General features: G+C 46.4%; 1 protein-coding gene across 1 annotated transcript; it reads right to left on the reverse strand.

Moving 5' to 3' along the window:
* Positions 1–2,518: 2,518 nt before the first annotated feature.
* LOC311580034 (uncharacterized protein C12orf54) lies at positions 2,519–19,540 on the reverse strand. The gene is made up of 10 exons (XM_084751193.1): positions 19,460–19,540; positions 18,761–18,838; positions 16,093–16,123; positions 15,673–15,765; positions 12,638–12,670; positions 10,188–10,212; positions 6,650–6,701; positions 5,789–5,821; positions 4,910–5,059; positions 2,519–2,686 (listed from the first exon to the last, which is right to left on the reverse strand). The coding sequence occupies exons 2-8, from the start codon at positions 18,778–18,780 to the stop codon at positions 5,818–5,820; spliced, it is 258 nt and encodes an 85-aa protein (XP_084607319.1). The 5' UTR covers positions 18,781–18,838; positions 19,460–19,540; the 3' UTR covers positions 2,519–2,686; positions 4,910–5,059; positions 5,789–5,817.
* Positions 19,541–19,839: the final 299 nt, after the last annotated feature.

Raw genomic sequence — 19,839 nt, forward strand, 5'->3', positions numbered from 1 at the left:
CATGTCATCGAGAAGAGAAGGCTTTGACTTCATGCATATTCATGTCATTGCTAGAGCAGATACCCTTAGGTATCTGGGTGTGTTTCTCAGCACAGCCATCTGCAGTCTCATCTCTGTCAGAAATAACAGCCGCAAGAGAGGCCCTTTTCAGATCCACAGTCCCTCTGAGCTTTTGGGAAAACTGCACAGATCGATAACAGAAAGTCCAGACCCAGAGAGGCAGTTCAGCAGTTAAGGGTGTTGCTCTTACAGAGGGTGAGTGTTCAGTGGCCAGCACCCACACTAGGTGGCTCACAGTTTCCATCTAGTGGAAGGAGCATTATCTGGCACCTACACACACACACACACACACACACACACACACACACACACACACACATACACACACACACACACACACACCCACACACCCTACACATACCCCCTTCCCCCTACACCCCCCCCACATACACACACCCCCACACCCCCACACCCACACACCCTACACACACCCCCTCCCCCCCCACATACACACACACACACATACATACACACACCCCACACACACATACACACACAAACACACACCCCCCACACACATACACACACACACACACACACCCCACACACACATACACACACACACACACCCCACACACACCCCACACACACATACACACACACATACACACACAAACACACACACCTCCACACACATACACACACACACACACCCCACACACACACATACACACACACACACACACCCCACACACACCCCACACACACATACACACACACCTCCACACACCTCCACACACATACACACACACACACACACACACACACCCCACACACACCCCACACACACATACACACACACACACACACACACACACACACACACACACACACACACCCCACACACACAGAGGGGCAGATAATAGGTGATAGGTAGGTGGGTGATATACAGATGATATATGGATGACAGATTAGATAGATAACAGGTAGGTAGGTAGAGAGAAGGTAGATGATTGATACCTTTCTCTCCCTCTCTCCCTCTCTCCCACCCTCTATCTACTGACCTGCCTATCACCTACCTATTTATCATCTACCTATCATCAATCAATCTACCACCTATCTATCATCTATCTATCAATCATCTGTATCAGCTCCTGTTTCCTTGTTTTTTTATATATGAAATTGCATTTTTCTATCTCACAGTCTATTCCAAGCCTCTAAATACACACCAGACTTTATTTAATTCTATATGATTTTCATTACTATATGTTGTGCTTTCTTAACGTTTTTCTTATACTTCAATTTTTGACATTTTCCTCAGCTTCCCTTTTGGTTCCTAGTCTGTTTACCCTTGGCTGTTGTATTTTCAAATTTCTTTCCCCCTCCCCCTGTATTTTGTAGATTCCAGGTCTCTAGAGGTACCCCTCTATTTTTCTCTCTCCTCTCTTAAATCAGAATCTAACTCCAGTATGAACCAGGTGTAAATATGCTTCTATAGTTTTTTTTTCTTTTTTGGTTATTTAAATTTATTTTTAGGAATGTCCTGCATTTTTAAATGTAGTTGAAACACTGACTGGTGTTCTCTCACTGCAGAGCAAGACTCTAGTTCTGTATAGACCTCTGAGGCAGATAGCCTGATTTGTTACTAGCATATACACTCATTGGCGCCTATATGAAATATACGTGACGAGCCTCAGTATGGCATTTGCACGTGCACATTATGTGCTCTCATCATATTCACCCATCACTATCTTTTTCTCTCCCCTCCACCCACTGCTGCTTCCTTTCTTCTTCTTTAGAGGTTGCCATTTGGCTTTCAGAAAGACAAGAAATACAAGGGCTTATTTGGAATACTGTTAAACCATCGCGAAAATAGAGAATTTCTGCATCTGGCGTTTGTTTTCAGCATAACCCTGTAATTACTACTGACTACCATGTGACTTCCCCTGCTAATTCTATTTTAATTAGTGAGTTCCAGTTTGCACTTAACTACTACCAGGTCAGTGTATAAGGAGGGGAACAGTTTAAGAACTTACTGTGTTGTTCTGGTACATTCTGTTTATTGTTGTACTGGCTGTGTGACAAGTTCTCACTCCTGGGGTTACGTTCTATGCCATATTAATTATTTAATATGCTGTATTTATTTGTCCAGCTTCCGTTTAGAAAAGAAACCGCCTTTCCTGCCCTGTAACATATGTATTTATATTTACAAAATTGTAAAGAGTATAGGGAATTCTGTTAGACTAGGCGGTGCTCCCAGGAGTGGGGGTGACTGTGGTGGAACGCTACCTTGAGACTATTTGGGTCACAGTGTGCTAGACATGAAAGGAGCCTTCAGTCCTCACTTCTGATGCCCTTTTATTTCACATGAAATGCCACTAAATCCCACAAAGAAGGCTAAGAGACAACGAATACGTTCACAATCTGTGACTGGGGTTTTCTCCCACCGCACAGGGCCATGACTTACCAGCTCCGTCATCACATTCCACAACCCAGGAAGAACCAAGAAGACATTCGCTTTACATCACATTTATTCCCTCCATTGTTTATCTACTGGATCCTTTGCTTGGCAGTTAGGATGTGCCAGCTCTCAGTTGATGTCCAAGTTCACAGCTGTTGACGGTAGACTCTGGCCGTGATGGTGTCTGTCACAGAGCCTTTGCATCTCAGGCAACGGAGCTGAGCCCTGAAAGATAATTTGCTGGTCAAGCGACACAGAAGTGTGCTCATGGGGACATGATTAGCTTGAGGCTTCCATCCAGATGTCCAACATGAACCAAGGGAAGCCAGCCCTTACTGCAGAGATTGTGTGCCTGGGCAGGGCCACCTTAGTGTCCTTTGTTGTCATGACCTTGCTGTCCGAACAGGAAAAATTCCTGCTTCAGAACCCGAATCAAAAGTGGGTTTTTGTGTGCTGGAGCATCTTCTGGGTATATTCCAAGGAGTGGAATAGCTGGGTCTTGAGGAAGCCCTATTCCCAGGACATTCTCCACAGTTGAGTGGAGAGTGGGGTCTGACTTTCACACGAACTCTGGTGCCCCATATTTGACCATGTCTCCTGAATGGGGAGGCCTGATGACACTCAGAGGAAGGATAGCAGGCTACCAAGAAGAGACTTGATACCCTATGAGCATATACAGGGGGAAGAAGTCCCCCTAAGTTACAGTCATAGGGGTGGGGAGTAAGGAGAAAATGGGAGGGAGGGAGGAATGGGAGGATACAAGGGATGGGATAACCATTGAGATGTAATATGAATAAATTAATAAAAAAGAAAAAAGTGGGTTTTTGAGAGATGACAAAAGCTTTCTGATCAATTTTTTTTTAAAAAAAAAAAAGAAAGATGTGATCTTATTTTTGGATAATAGGATATTTGTATATTTCATTTTGGTTTTGTTTGCTTTTTGGTTTTTCGAGACAGTGTCTCTTTGTGTAGCATTGACTGTCCTGGGCTCTCTTTGTAGATCAGGCTGGCCTCTAACTCACATCGATTCCCGAGTGCTAGGATTAGAGGCATGTGCCACCATGCCTGGCTTGTATATTTCGGTTATTGGGGAAACGAGATAAAATATGTAAAAAGGGACACTTAAGAAAATACAGTCACTGTACTAAGACTCAGACATATGAAGCCAAGTCCTTTCCATCACCTGTAACTCAGGCTGTGTCTTGAGATTGTCTATAAGCCCCAGCGGAGGCCATAAAGAGAGCAAACATCTGAGGAAGTCTTCTGCATATGGGGTTAGGATGAGCCTAAGGTAAAGGAGCTTCAGGAGAGTTGAGGAAGTAGACTGTTGGTTAAACAGTGTCTGTGGGGGCATCACACTCAACTGTTTTAGTAAAAAGAGTCTGAGGACAGCTGAGTGCATATATATATCTATATATCTCTCTCTATATATATCTCAATAGACAAATATTACTCTCACCTTTAATCAGAGAAGTCTTTCTGCAATGAACAGTGGTGAATGCAAAGACACCTTGTGACAGTTGAGGGTTCAGCCCGCCCCCCCCCATGCTAAGGCTTAGGGAACATTGCAGAAAAGGAACAGGATAAATGTAGGGGCTGGAAGACAGGGCGAAGGGCTGGGAATCACTCTTATGGGTCCATGTGGCAGCCCTTATGGCTGAGACTTCACGGCAGTTATGGCTCCCCATAGGGAACGTACTTGAGACTGGGCCTCCATCAACAGTCGGTCATGGATCGGGGATCATGGGGGCCTGCCTCTCCCTACTGATTACCAACTACTGATGTATTCTTGGGGGGGGGGGCGGGGAGGCAGCCATTTTCTTCAGTTGTGGACTCACTGAAGAGCCTACCAGCCTCCAGTGGATGATTCCAAACCCACCGTCACAGAGACAATTGCGATTAAATTCGCAGGGTCTCAACAAAACAGCGGCAACAGCAATGACAAGGAGGAGGACTGAAGGGGGGAAGATTAGAGAGAGGCTGTTATAGGTTGTGTGAAATTGTCAAAAAAAACCAAATGTAATAAACATCAACATGAAGCCCGTTGCTCATGTCCATCTGGTGTCTGACACTTGATACCGAATTAAGTCCCACACATAAAGTGAGTTTCCGAAATACTTTCTTGTAAAGAAACTGCAGGCTTTGTGTTTGTGTTTCCATCTCTCATCTCCCACCTTTTTCTGATTCGTGAACAGTCTTTCCTACACAGAACCATCTATGACTAAGTCTTTTGTCTTGACCAGAGAGACCCCAAAGAACCCGGGCTGGCCCTGCCCTCATCCCCTGTGCTCTGGACTATACCTGCCTGCTAAGGCATTCCTCCGCCATGTTGTCAAGAGTACCTAGGAGGCCTGGGTTCCCTCGACATGTACCAGGGTAGTCAGGAAGGGGAGAATTTGAGTTAGTACCTGGAATAAATGCAAGGGGAGGGGGGCCGGTGCCTCCTACCTTGATGAAGAGTTTAGGGTCTAGGGTAGAAGGCTGACTGTCACAGGGTTACATCCTTGGGTTGTAGGAATGGGCTTCTCATGGCTGCTCTCCAGAATTGAGCTGTGATCCTTATTTGGGGCTGTAGAGAAATCTGGAGGCTTGAAGCTTCTGTCCCAGATGGGAGGAAGGGTAGATCATAAAGGTGAGTGATACCACTCTCTGTGCCCCCTTCTCATTTTCCACTGCCTCTGAACATTTAGACAGAAGAAAGGGGCACCGCTGGCTCTGGCATTCTAATACTATGATGAAAAAAAATTCCCTCGTTGGGCATTACTATTAAGAGTCACAACTCACCAGAGGCAAATGTTCATCAGGAAAAAGCCTCTGGCTTGCTTCAGAGGAATGTTAAGATGAGAGGGTAGATTTAGAGGAACTTGGGCCAATCAAAATCGTTCCACACAGCAAAGGTTTATGATAATTAAATTTAGAGTTTCTGTAAAAACTTGTCAGTGCTGCTCACATGTCCAGCGCAGATCACGCTAAAGCATACTTACCAACCTGCTTAAAAGACATGCTTTTTCTGGTCATGGCTGAGTAGATCTGAAATTCCAGCCCTGAAGGCAGCCGAGGCAGGAGGGCCCCAAGTTCAAGGCCTGTCCAGGCTATTGGATGAGTCTGAGGTGAGCTGGGGCAATTTAGTGAGACCGTGACTCAAAACCAAGAGTGCAAACCAAGAGCTGGGGGGTACAGCTCAGCTGCAGGGCACTTGGCCAGGCTCAGTACTCAGCGCTACCAGAAGCGAATAAATCTGCACGGCTTTATTTTGTAAGGACAGTGCTGTAGGACGGTGCTGTGAGAGGGACAAAGTACGTTCAGGCAGGGGTATAGCAGGCTCACCTTTTCCAGTTCTTGGTGTAGGCAGGGCCCTACCTGAAACAGGGCAAAAAGATATTTTAAACAAGTATCTCTAAATCCCTCTGAAGTTACGGTCTTTCTTCATTACTCACTAAAAACTTACAGGTGTCACTGCTGAAGTAATTCTTGATTTTTTTTTTTGTGGTTTTTTTTTTTTTTGAGACAGGGTTTCTCTGTGTAGCCTTGGCTGTCCTGGACTCACTTTGTAGACCAGGCTGGCCTTGAACTCACAGCGATCCACCTGCTTCTGCCTCCCAAGTGCTGGGATTAAAGGATTGCACTACCACGCCCGGCTATCCTTGGTGTTTAAATTAAATCCCTAGCCTGATCTTTCCCCCTTGTCTGCTCAGTGGAAATGTGTTCAGTGTTGGGGCACAGGACTCTGAAGCGTCCATTACTTTTCTTTTTAACCTGCTAAGGAAGCCCTTGACTGCGTATCATTCTTCATGGCTTTTCTTTCTGACTCACTGTCTTTCTATGTGTCCTTATCATTGGCTTTGGCGTCATATAAGAGTCAGAAAAAACCTCAGAACTCATCTGCTCCCAGGTTCAATGAGACATTCCGAAAATCTGTTCTGGTGAGGTCCAGGTCTGACTGTGGGATTTCAGGAATTTCTGATCTTGGAGGGGGAGGGGAAGCTTTGGATGGAGAAGGAAGCCTTGGTTTTGTCATTCACCATCCACTGAGAGGGAGGGAGGACTGACTCACACTCTTTCAGGAGGACATGCATTACATTGTGGGCTCCTGCAGGCAGTGTCACAGCCAGCTGCATTCCTGGCCACCACAGACATATCTAGATGGACATTAGGCCTTCTGCAGACCATCAGAATAGGGACACTTACCGAGTCCTAGGGGGTACAGGTGGCCCGGATGTCACAGAACGGCCGCTCATTCCTGAGGAAGGACACATTTGGTTACAGGCACCTGGAAACGTCTCCCCTGTTGCCAAAAACTCACATTTCCGTGTTACTGGTCTAGCCAGGCAGAGTGGGAGGGGCCAGACTCATGGTGACATAGAACCTGTCAGGGGAGCGAAGGATGTGGCACCAGAGAGCTGTGAAACACAGTCAGCTATGGCAATGGAAATCTACCAAACCGGTGCTGGGCGGGCAGCTGCCTCAATCTCACGCAGTGCCAACTGAGGAGCCATTTTGTAGTTTCATATATATATATATATATATATATATATATATATATATATATATTTTTTTTTTTTTTTAAATGGGTAAGTAGTGTGTGTGTGTGTGTGTGTGTGTAGACCAGGGGCCAACCTCTCATGTTGTTCTTCAAGCACTGTCTACCTTGTTTTTTGAGACAAGATCTCTTCCTGGCACAGAGCTTACCAAGCAAAGCTGGGCTGGCAAGCCCCATGGATCTACTGGTCTTCACTCCCCCATTGCTGGGTTTACAAGCTCATGCAAGCACACTCTGTGGATTCCAGGACTGAACTCTGGTCCTCAGACTTGCGAGGCAAGAAACTTACTGACAGAATTCTCTTCAGTCTGTGGATTTTATATTATCTGGGACAGGATCTGATATAGCTGGGATGCCCATGGACTACTGATCCTCCTGCCTTTGTCTCCTCAGTGCTTGGATTATAGGTGTTATGTGATGCCAAGTATTGAACCCAGAGTTTTTGTGCATGCTGGGTAAAAACTCTTACCAATTGAGCTACATTTCCAGCTATGAAAAAGATGGATAGATTCTCATCACTCAAAATGTATCACCTGGCAGATGGACCTCTAAGTTCGAGGCCAGCCTGGTCTACAAATTGAGTCCAGGACAGCCAAGGCTATACAGAGAAACCCTGACACACACACACACACACACACACACACACACACAAAGTCCACCTGTTCTTTAAAAATATTTTTATTTTAATTTATTCAGATTACATGCCAATTGTTATCCCCTCACTTGTATCTTCCCATTCCCACCCTCCTTCCCTTTTCTGCCATATTCCCCTCTCCTAGATCTCTGATAGAAAGGGACCTCCTCCCCCACCATATATATGATCACAGCCTATGAGGTCTCATCTGGATAGCCTGCTTCCCCTTCCTCTGTGTGTCTGCTGGGCCTCCTCACCATGGGGAAGTAATCAAATCTGGGCCACTTGAACTCATGTCAGAGGCAGCCCTTGCTCCCCCCCCCTGTGGAGAATAAGCTGTCCACTGGGTGGGTATATCTGAACAGGGGGTCAAGGTTTACTGCATTCATCATCCTTGGTTGGTGCAACAGTTTGTGCAGGCCCCCCCTGGGTCCAGATCTGATGGCTTTGATGGTCTCCTTGTGGGGCTCCTGAACCTTCTGGGTCCTTCCATCCTCCCCCATTCTTCCATACCACTCTCTGTGCTCCACTCAAAAATCCAGCAGCAAGATCCAGCATCTGTCCCATCCTCCACTGGGTAGTCTCTCTCAGAGGACATCTATGTTGGGCTAATATCCACTTATGAGTATATGCTGTGCGTATCTTTCTGGGTCTGCGGTACCTCACTCAGGATGATCATTTCTAGTTCCATCCATTTGCCTGCAAAGTTCAAGATTCCTTTGACTTTAATAGCTGAGTGGTATTCCATTGTGTAAACGTACCACAGTTTCTTTATCTATCCTTCAGTTGAGGGACATCTAGGTTGTTTCCAGATTCTGGCTATTACGAATAAAGCTGCTATGAACTTAGTTGAACGAGTGTTCTTTTTGTGTGGTGAAGCATCTTTCGGATATATGTCCAGGAGTGGTACAGCTGGGTCTTGAGGTAGCACTATTCCCAATTTCCTGAGAAAGCACCAGATGGATTTCCAAAGTAGTTGTACAAGTTTGCACTCCCCCCAGCAATGGAGGAGTGTTCTCCTTTCTCCACATCCTCACCAGCATGTGCTGTCACTTGAATTTTTGATCTTAGCCATTCTGACAGGTGTAAGATGGAATCTCAGGGTTGTTCTGATTTGCATTCCCTGATAACTAAGGACATTGAGCATTTCTTTAAGTGTTTCTCAGCTATTTGAGAGTCTTCCATTGAGAATCCTCCGTATAGCTCTGTACCCCATTTTAAAAATTGGATTATTTGGTTTGGTAATCACCTGCTTTCTTATAGGAAACAGAACATCAATAGCAGTGGTTAGACCCCAAATCCGCATTTCTACGGTGTGGGCATTCATAGTGGGATTCCTAAGGCTTACACTGACTTCTCTGGGAATCAGGTTTATGTAGAGAAGATCCTTCAAGTAAGTGTTGCCCTTTGCCCTTTGCCCCAAGAAAACCTTCCTCAGTGACAGTGACAGAACATATCCCCTTGCCCTGGAGTGGGTGTGATGGACTGGGTTTGGAGAAAGACCAGAGGGACTCTTTCCTGAACTCCCTGTACTTAAATATTCCTGAGACGTGTGCGTCTGTGAGCTCTATTTTGTGGAGAGACCCTCAGACCCTCAGGATAATGCCCTTTTGCCTGCTGTGTTCACAGGTGAAGTCTCTCCAGTCCTTAACGGCACGTGGAGGTGTCTGAATTAATCTCATCTTATCCTAACAGACAGGTCGGCACCTTTGAAGTCACACGAGACGCACATCTGGGTCTTCAGAACTCAGGCCCACCCTAGGACTCCTGCATAAAAGCGTGCTGCTCAGCAAGAGCCCGTGCCCTTGGAATAAGCACAAAAACTGAGTGAACCACGGCTGACGGGCTCTCTTCTTGGATGAGCAGAGGAGGAAACGCTAAGTGTGGCTTTGATAACTCCAGACTCTTGAATATTTCGTGAACTAAACTTCGGGCTGGAGAGATAGCTCAGTGGTTAAAAGTAATTGCTATTTTTTTCAGAGGACCAGAGTTTAGTTCCTGGTACCCACAGTGGCTGGCTCACAGCCACCTCTAACTTCTCCTCAAGCAGATCTGATGACTTCTTGTGGTCTTTGAGAGTGTGCTCATGTGCATACACACACACACACACACACACACACACACACACACACGCACGCACACACATACACACACACACACGCACGCACACACATACACACACACACACACACACACACACACACGCACGCACACACGCATGCACGCACGCACGGATGCACACAGGCAGGCATGCACACACGCACACACATTTTAAGAAGAATGTGACTTCTTGTGGCCCCTGACATGATTGGGTTGCATGAAGAAATGTGTTTATGAAGGATCATAAAATTGAGCCAACTTCAGCTCAATTAGAAGCAAGCCAGAATCCAGCTGTAATCCAGACAGCAGATCTTCAGGTGAGACTCCACGACAAACCGCTTTACTCTCAAATTCCATCCCTCACTCCTGTATCCCCACTTATTCATGTCCCCCCTTATTCCTGTACCCCCCTCACTCCCATGTCCAGACCTCGGCACCTTCATTTCTTTTACCTCGATTCCGAGCATCTTCCTGAAGCTGAAAGAGAACAGGGATTCTGTGTCAGACTTGGAAGACCAGTGCCCCTGGATTGTCAGTGTGCTGGCTACAGATTGGTCAGATTAGGGGAACGGAACCCTAGGTTCCCTAAAAGCAGAGCGTATGTTGTTTTTGTACCTCAAAGAGCTGACCACTTAAGAGAATGCCTTACACGCAACACGTGGCCAGTAGGTGCTGGATAATTAAGGATGGACAGGAGACCCGGCTCAGCACGGAACAGCCTGGCAGCACACAGGATGAGCTTGTCTCACGGCTCCCGCCCCCCGCCCCGCCCCCCCCCCCCCCCCCCCCCGGCCCTCGCCCCCAGCTGTTCTGCTTTGACTTTTATTTGCCCTTTCGCTTTCCTCGTGGTGTCTCCAGTGCTTCTCTGTAGACTTAGGAAGCGCCATTTTCAAGACCTTCCTACTTTCTGCCGAGTACACAGCAGTTGCTGGTACATTTTGGTCCTACTGAGCTCCTGCAAGGCACCCAGATGGTTGCTTTACGTGGGTCTCAGTTTTGTACTGTCCTAATTCTCACCTTTTCTATTCTCTTTTGCTTGACTTCTTAAAAAAAAAAAAAGATTTATTTTTATTTTACGAGTATGAGTGTTTTGCCTGCATGTACGGCTGCGTCCCGTGCATGCATTGCCTGCGGAGGCCAGAAGAGGTCACTGTGTCCCTGGAACTGGAATTACAGTTTTTGTTAGCTGCCTTGTGGTGCCGGGAACGTTCTTAGAGAGCAATAACTGCTCTTAACGTTGAACTCTTTCTCCAGCACGTTGCTCGATTTTTCTGAGTATTTGTGTTCAAAAACTTCCCTTATCCCATGACTAGGGTACCCGGTCTGAGGGATCTATCAGAGAAGGGACTGTGTCTAAGCAACTCCAAGGGGAAGCACCGCAGAGGCCTTCTGTGAGGCATGGGAGAGCAGATGGACTATGGACCTCATATACACCCTGAGAAGCTTCAAGTCAACACACCCAAGTCCCACTTCCGGGGAAAAGGGTTCTGTCTGCAGGAGACTGTGGTCTCAGGGGACTAGAAGTCTAGGTAAGAGCGAAGGTGTCTCGACCCCAGAGGCAAACAAGTGTGAGGTTTCTGATCTCTGCCAAGTGCCCACTTTATGTCAGCTGGAAGCAAAGGCTGCTCTGCTTTTCATGGGAGTGAATTCCAGACATGGTGGCAGGACACACACTGTGGCTACTGGGACCACAGAAAGGGACCCGGATCCAGGGACAAAGTGATCTTGATGGTGAAACAGGAGGTATTTTTAGTGCCTTCCCAGCCCGCTTGCCCATTATTGTCACTAAGACTACATGGGGCTCCTACTAGGTTTAGAGTCTAAACTTTAATGAAATTATGTCTTTTTCCCAGAGGAACAAAAGAAGTATGTAGGGAAGTTTCCTGTTTGCCCTTGTTTTATGATATTTATTTTATAACACATGTTCAAAATCTCGTTTTAATTCTGATTATAGCCTATGTAAAGTCTGATAATAGGTACTTTATATATATTTCTATAGCTCCAGAGGAAGAAGGGGGTAGGAATAAGGACAGGAAGAGGGAGGGAGAGGGAGGGAAGGAGGAAGGAGAAAGGAGATGCACAGCAGGGGACTTGGGGGGTCTGAGGCACCTCAGCATTTGTAATGAGCTCAGCCGCTGGGGAAAGGCCAGCAGTATAGAGCTTGCTTCAATATAATGTTTAAATATTTGATCAGTTTGAACTCTGTGCAGAGGATACAAATTCAGATCTAGCCTATAATTTGCACCACCTGCAGTTAATAGGCACAATCACCTCCCAAGGCAGTTTCCACACTACCTGGAGGTAGCTGATGTAGTCTCTGATTAGCATTTTGTATAACATGTCAAGAATGTCTGTTGAAAGAAGTTCTGGAAAATTCATCTTTCCCCGCTGGGCATGGTGGCTCACACCTTTAATCCCAGCACTCAGGAGGTAGAGGCAGGCAGATCTCTGTGAGTTCTAGGCCAGCCTGGACTACAAAGCGAGTCCAGGACAGCCAGGACTACACAGAGAAACCCTGTCTCAGAAAAAATAAAAATAAAAAAAATCTTTTCCCCAGTGTTTTACTGTAGTTCTTCTTAGGGGACTATTAGGGATTTTCTTGCCTCAGTTGCATGGAGTGAGATGGCAGTCATATTTTTGCTGTTCTTTTTTCAAGACAAGGTTTCTCTGTGTAGCCTTGGCAGTCCTGGACTGACTTTGTAGACCAGGCTGGCCTCAAACTCACAGTGATCTGCCCGCCTCTGCCTCCCTGAGTGCTGGGACTACAGGTGTGTGCCACCACACTCAGCGTCAGTTATATTCTTTGAAACAAAAACCTTGCTAAGAGTTCACATATCAGCAGGACATGGGGAAAAAACAATGTTAAAAGCCAAAGAATTTAGAGAATCAAAATTAATCTCACCTCTTTTTGTATGTCTTTAAAGGCTGTTAGCACCTGACAGAAGAAACACACACACAGAGAGAGAGAGAGAGAGAGAGAGAGAGAGAGAGAGAGAGAGAGAGAGAGAGAGAGAGAGAGAGAGAGAGAGAGAGAGAGAGAGAGAGAGAGAGAAGGAGAGAGAGAATATTATAAACTATCACCTTATTATAGAGAGAACTTATATAGAAAATTAAGTCACCCAACTTCCCAGGTTATTATTTTATATTATAGCCTAAATGCTCCAGTGTGTGCAGTGTGTGAGTGCCAGCAAACAGGGGCTTTCTAGCCTTGGTAATAACATGCAATGACTCCAACTGTACATAGGTTTCTAGGCTACCATTTCTGCATGTGGTGAGTGAATTTTAGTAATGTGTTCAAGAAGGCCTGGGATGGGAAGAGAACATTAGTAAAGCTGAGAACCAAACACCAAAATACATGAGGCTACAGGGACTGCCCGCATTCAAACCACCTCGTGAGGTCAGTGGTGGGTGCCAGGAAGGTGCTGCATCCCACGTCCCCATCCCCAGACAGGAGTGCTGTAAGGACAATGCCTTAAGTTATTTTCCTACTGGTATGACGAGACACCAAGACCAAGGCAATTTCTAGAATGTATGGAGCTTAAGGTTTCAGAGAGTTAGAGTAGGGAGCCTGGTGGCAGGCAGGCAGGCAGGCAGGCGGGCGGGCGGGCGGGCAGGCAGGCAGGCAGGCGTGGCTCTGCAGCAGTAGCTAGATCTCACATCTTGATCCACAAGCACAGGAAGGGAGCGGGGGTGGGGGGTGGGGTGGGGGGAGGGAGAGCTAGAGAGTGGACTTTTGAAACTTCAAAGCCTATTCTCCAGGGACACACCCCCTCCAACCAGGCCACGCCTCTTAATCCTTCCCTTACTGTTCCACCATCCAAGGACCACATAGTCAAACAGGTGAGCCCACTGGGACATTCTCATCCGGGCCACTACACATATCAAGCTGAAAAGAGGCTGAGCAGGGTACGGGAACATGACGCCCAGATGGAAAGACGGCTAGGCCTTACCACTGCTGCACCCATAGGCACCTCTTGCCACATTGGTTGTTTTGTAGCTTACAGGGCTCGCTGTTGGCTTTCCTCCTCTCAGCCTGTGTGGCACTTTACAGTATGATGAAAGCCAGCCAGCCTGGAAGTGTCCTGGCCAGCACCAACTTGACATCCCCATGTCACGTGGCCAAAGTATGTGGCCTGCAACAGTAGGGTTTTACCATCAGGTTCTGGTGGGCAATCGAGAGCAATGGCAATGCTTTTTATTGTTTTTTTTGGGGGGGGGGGAACTCCTGGGACACCTCTAACCAACAACACACCTGGCCTTGGGTTTCTATCTAATATCTTATGGCCTCTGGGAGAATTATCCCTTGTGTAAGATAGCTTCAATTATTATTTTTTTAATGTAAGCTGGTGGTGGTGGCACATGCCTTTAATCCAAGCACTTAGGAGGCTCAGGCAGGTGGATCTCTGTGAGTTTGAGGCCAGCCTGGTCTTCATAGAGAGTTTCAGGGCATCAAGAACTGTATAATTGAGAGATAATGTCGCGAAAGGACCCAAAAAAAATCATATTTTATATAAATGGGTTGAATACGAATATAAAGAGTCATGATCTGTTCTTATTTCTCTGTTAATTTCAAAAGATAGCATAGCATTGTGTATCTAATGATCTTGGTGAGCAGGGTTTTTGTTTGTTTGTTTTTCAAGACAGGGTTTCTCTGTGTTAGCCCTGGCTGTCCTGGATTTGCTTGGTAGACCAGGCTGGGCTTGAACTCACGGCGATCCGCCTGCCTCTACCTCCCGAGTGATGGGATAAAAGGTATGCGCCACCATGCCCAACCGGTTAGCAGTGATTTACTTTCAGGACTTTAAATGTATCATTCCACATTTTCCTGGCTTTTAGTGTCACTAACGAGAAGTTATTGGTTTGAGAATAGCCTGTGCTGCATGCCTATCTCAAAACAAAATAATTACATAGACAAAGGCAAACACCGTCTGAAAGGAATTCAGCAACACAGAAAATAACTCCAAGAACTGACATAAATCAAAATCGTCACAGCAAAGGAAAAGATCTCCAGAGTGAAGAGATAGCAACAGAGTCAGGAGGTTGGGGAGGAGTCTTTGCCAACTAGACATCAGAGGGCGCTAACGTCTATAGAAAGAAGTGCAAAAAACAAAACAAAACAAAACAAACCAACCAAACAAAAAACCAAAACCCACACCCTCCTAAAATTTCCAGCCAGTAATTGGTTAATAAACTGAACAGACACCTCTCAAAATAAGGAACAAAATAGGCAGTAAACAATTTAAACAATGTTAACATTTTTGGCCTCCAGGGAAATTAAAGCTACACTGACTTCCATCAATATCCCCATGGTGGGACTCAAACATTGTGTTGTAGGTAACTCTGCTAGCTGGTGTCTTCTCTACCCGTGGTCCTGGAGACAGATGGCTCTCATCCAGTTTGCATCCAAACCCTTACTCTAAGGCACTTACTTTGGAGGTTCTTTTCCGCGGGGTTCCATCTGCCTATTACAGGGGGTGCTGCCGGGACAGAACACAAAACTGGGGCTCATGTGCACTGTTCTCCTCCACCTTGAGTTTTCATTTAAATTCTTGCAGATGGAGGTAGTCAATAACGTCTAAATAATTAGTCTAAGCTGGCTTGGGAGTGCAGTTACTCAGCGTTTACCGTGCATGGCATTGAGCCCGTGGGAGAGGCCAAACCTGTGCTTACAAGACTGTGACAGTTGCTCAGCCCTCGGGGGGCTTCAACAGTTGTGAAAACAACACGGACAGAAGGGACTCTTGGCAGGGCCAGAATGGTGGGAGCTGGAAGCCGCACAAAGATGTGCAGGTATGGGGCTGAAAGAGTGATAGAAAAAGGCATGAGGGCACAAGGTGGCTTCTCATCTTTAATCTGCTTAAAAGAAGAGAACTTAGCTTCCCCTCTCTTTCCCCACATGCCACAGTGTTGTCAAAAGCACCACTGTCGTGTCCTTACCTGGTCCCACAGGGTTTCAGTGATCTTCAGCTCCCTTTCCTGCTGAAATAAACACATCTTGGCCACATCATCCCAACTCTCCAGCAATCTGACCTGACATACACGCAAGTGATGGAGTAAAAGATATTTCTTGAAACTGAGGTGAGATTATAAAAAGGTGTTCTATTTTTTCCCAGGAATCTCAGAGCCTTATCAATATCCAACGGCCCACCTTGGAGCCATCAGATATAGAAATGGCATTGGAACTGTGACTTGACTTTGTTATCAGTTGACCTACCAGCCTCTCAAAGACCCAAACCACAAAGCCCGTGTGCCACAAAGACACAACATTTACCACACAACTTTTGTGCCTCATGATTACAGCTCCCTCTTCTCCAGGAGTGCCCCCAGAAAACCAACGCCCACGGCTCTCTTACCTACCTGTGGTTTTATCGTCTGTTCAGTGGATGTGCTGAAAAGAAAGAAATGTGTTTAAAAACAGGAAAGATAACCCAATGGCTTCTCTCAGTTCCATTGCACTAGTGAGAATTCTTAAATTTTAGAAATAGTCATTATTCCGTGTGGCTCTTCCTCATTCCTGGGGGCCATCGGCCCCCGGTCCTCAAGAGCAAGGGAGCAGAAGGGATGAACTGGGATTTGGACGGCCCACAAGTACGGTGGAATGACCTCGGGATCACTTCAGTGAGATAGATCAACTGTATTCTGGGTAACCAAAGGCTGTATGGTCTTTGGTGAGTGCGTCGGGGCTCCCAGGATCGGTGTGCACAACTGGTTAAGGCTAGGGACTCCAGGGATTGCTTTTATTTGCTTTGGCAGCACGCTCCTATCATATGAACGGGAACACAGTACCTAATTAATCCTATAGGCTCAAGTAGGGCAGTGTTAGCAGGGAACCGTGCCAAAGTTCATATATCAGATACAATTAGAAGCTTCTATTCCCAAAGACACTCTCCAGATGAGGTCAGGCAGAGAGCAGGAGGCCTTGCTGGGGAGAGGGAGGCCTCCATCTAATGCCAAGCGAGCTCAGAAAGGCTATCCAGACCAGGAGGACTGCAACCTCAAGCAGCAGGGTCCTCCAACAATCCTACATTTCATAAACCCACCCTGCAAACTCCTAACTCCATCTTCTCGGTATCTTGGCAATTCTGTAGAACTTTGGGAACTCCACAGAGCAGCAGAGGTGAAGGTGGCTCCTCACTATTCCCCTACCCTTCATAGCTACTTCTGACTCTTGTCTTTGAGCTGCCTAGGTCTCCTTTGAGGGAGTGCATGCGAGTAAAAACAACAACAACAACAACAACAGCAACAAAAACTGCTGTCTTTGTGTCCCCAAATGCATCCCACTTTTCCGTCATGACTTCCAGTGCGGTTGGGATTGATGGAGTTCTGAGGGAGACTTGACTTTGTTCTTCTTGGGCAGCAGAACCGAAGGTCTTATTTCTGTTTTCCTTAAGTGTCATTTATTAGGAAATGCAGTTCCGAAGAAAGAAAATACGAGGGGAAGTGGGTGCTATAGTACATAGACTTTTTAAAGTCAGGGGCACAGAGTCAAGATAAAGTGAGCTATAGGCAAAAATCCAATAGCATATCTATGGTCCAAGTGGCTGAGAGTGGAGTAGGCCACGGATAGCAGAGAGAGGAATGAAGATGGTTGAAGCATGGGCAATCTGTTATCCACTGTTCTATTGGCTCCCGAATGAACTCAGTGCAGATCTCCGGGCCACGTGTGGATTTGTGTAGGGGTGACACCGGAAAGGAAACCAAGGGAAATGCTCTGGAAGAAGCACCGTCAGGCCATTGCCTCCTTGACCTGTTTCCGGCCCCTCTGGATAGAGTCCCTCAGATAGGGTTTCAAAAGAGATGGGGCAGTGATGGAGGGAAAAACATGTCTAAGGACCTAAGGACCCTGATGCTTCGTCTGGGATCCTGCTTGAGCTGTTCTTGTCATCAGAAAGTTGCCCTTCCGAGGGAAAACACACATGCCTGTAATCTCAAGAAGTCTGGGAACATGGAGGATAGCAAAGGATTCCCAAAGGATGCTAAGCCCTGGAAGGTCTCTACTTCAGAGAGGACTGAACATGTAGTACTGCAGTTCTGGGGGGCTTGGAGAATTAGAAACAGAAGACAAACAAACAAACAAACAAACAAACAAACACAGAAATAGGAAAGCCTTTGCAACGGTTATGGTCATTCAAAATATTATTGTGATTTGTGTTATTTATTTATTTATTTATTTATTTATTTATTTATTTATTTTTGGCACCTTGTCCACTTCTGCTGCAGAAAAACAAACAAACAACAAACAAACAAACCAAAACCAAAACCCAAACCAAAAAACCTGTTCTTCAGCAGAGAACTCAAGCCTGTGGCGTGGCTTGTGTGCTGTTCATATAGAGCCATAAGAGGCTCAGCATTGTCCTCTCGGGGTCAGCAGTTGTGTGGCAGACAACTCTTCCAATTTACTGAGATTCAGCTTCTGTCTCAGGCCTTGGGCAAATTGAACCACCCAGAGTACTTAGGACAGGCAGTGCAAACCCATGAGAGGCCCCCCTCTCTTCCTCACCCCCCTAATTCAAATAAAGTCTTATTTTGAAACATTTGTCACACGCTTCAAGGGACTTAAGCCAAGTTCCAGTTCTTTCTGCAGCTTTCCTGACAGCAAACTCTTCTCTTCTCATTTTAGCTACCCTTGTCTGGGTCTTGTGCTTAGCATCTTTTACTTAACAGAATTGTCTTTCTGTTTTGCTTTGACTCTCTTAGTCTGAGGGCAGCGTGGTTTTGAACACCTGGCTTTGCGTCACACCACAGAGCACACAAAGGCTTTAGAGAATGCTGGCCCCGGGATGACTAAATGTTCTAAGGGCGAAGTAGCCAGCCATCCCTCAGGAGAACAAGCCCACCCTCTTGGGTAGAATGCAAAGACTGTTGCCCCTTTTTACCAAGGAGGTAAAGGGAACACAAAAAATCCCCATTTACCCCCTCCCTACCCCCCAGGTGCAGCCAGATGGAGTTGGGAAACAGTGGAGCCACTTGTCCCATAGATAAATCTGACCAGGGGGCCCTCTCGGGTCATTGGTGGCGCCACTACCTTTGCTGCTCAGATGTCATTCTTGCCTATGTTGGTATGGCTGGGGCTCGGAGCTGAAGATGGAGATAGTTTCATGCCCTAAAATAAATCAGAGGAGACTCTTAGATGTATGGGATGAAGAAAGCACTTGTTCTCTGCATAGGAAGCTGTGTTACACAGTTCAGGAAATGTCCTTGTTTTGAGTGGGTCAGAGTGGTGTGTGTGTGTGTGTGTGTGTGTGTGTGTGTGTGTGTGTGTGTGTGTGTACACTATGGATAAAGAAAGATAAAGGTGAGAGGAAGGAGACATTTGTTCCAGGAAAGCTCTCCTTCATTACCTGAAGAAATCATATTTAAGCTTGTAGGAAGGGTTGGCCAGAGGCTCTGTGAGCTGAGTTGGGATCTAAGGCAAGAATAGGAAGGGTGTATAGTGAACTCCAAATTAGTCAGCTCCGAAGGGTGGAAACCCGGGTGGAGGTCCCTCAGCGCTAGCCTTCAAGTGCTTTGAAAAGGGGAAGGAAAACCCGTAGTCAATACACATGGTTCTGCAAGGACAGAGCGGCAATCCAGATGAGGAGAAATCCTTCCTTTGATGGGGATCCATTCTGCTTCTCCCCCGAGATTCCTCCTCACCTTCCAAGCCATCAGCAACCAGGTTCTCAGCCCAGAAACTTACCTCCCCATGCCCTCGCCGCTCCGGGTTCTCAGCCCAGAAACTTACCTCCCCATGCCCTCGCCGCTCCGGCTTAAGCTTTCTCCTTTTTCAGCCCCATATCACAGAAGACCCCTGCTGCTCACCTTTCCCTCTCAACAGTTTGTGACTTCAGCTATGACGTCATAGACTCACCTCAGGCTCTCTTATGTCCACATGATAATGGTACAAATGAAGAGATAATATAAAAATTTTAAGTTTAATTTCTGGAGACTTTGGCTTCTTTGTTTTTCTCTATTAATTTTTATAAGACATCCATTGATCCTTAGAGTGAGCCCCAACGTAGACTACCATCTGTTTTGAGTTTCAAAAGAGGGCCTAAAAAAATCTGACTTCAAGATTTCTTCAATTCCAAAAGATTTTGACTTGGAAACCTCCTCCCCCACCCC

The sequence above is a fragment of the Acomys minous genome (genome assembly GCF_964271855.1).
Source record: "Acomys minous genome assembly, chromosome: 12".
Classification (NCBI taxonomy): domain Eukaryota; kingdom Metazoa; phylum Chordata; class Mammalia; order Rodentia; family Muridae; genus Acomys; species Acomys minous.

What these genes read in the sequence shown, in the direction of transcription:
- LOC311580034 (XM_084751193.1), bottom strand. Translation starts at nt 18,780, where the DNA reads ATGACATCTGAGCAGCAAAG. An exon ending in ATGACATCTGAGCAGCAAAG is followed by an intron (nt 16,124 to 18,760) that starts GTAGTGGCGCCA and finishes CTTTCTTTTCAG; the next exon opens with CACATCCACTGAACAGACGA. An exon ending in GGAAGATGCTCGGAATCGAG is followed by an intron (nt 6,702 to 10,187) that starts GTAAAAGAAATG and finishes GTCCTTCCTCAG; the next exon opens with GAATGAGCGGCCGTTCTGTG.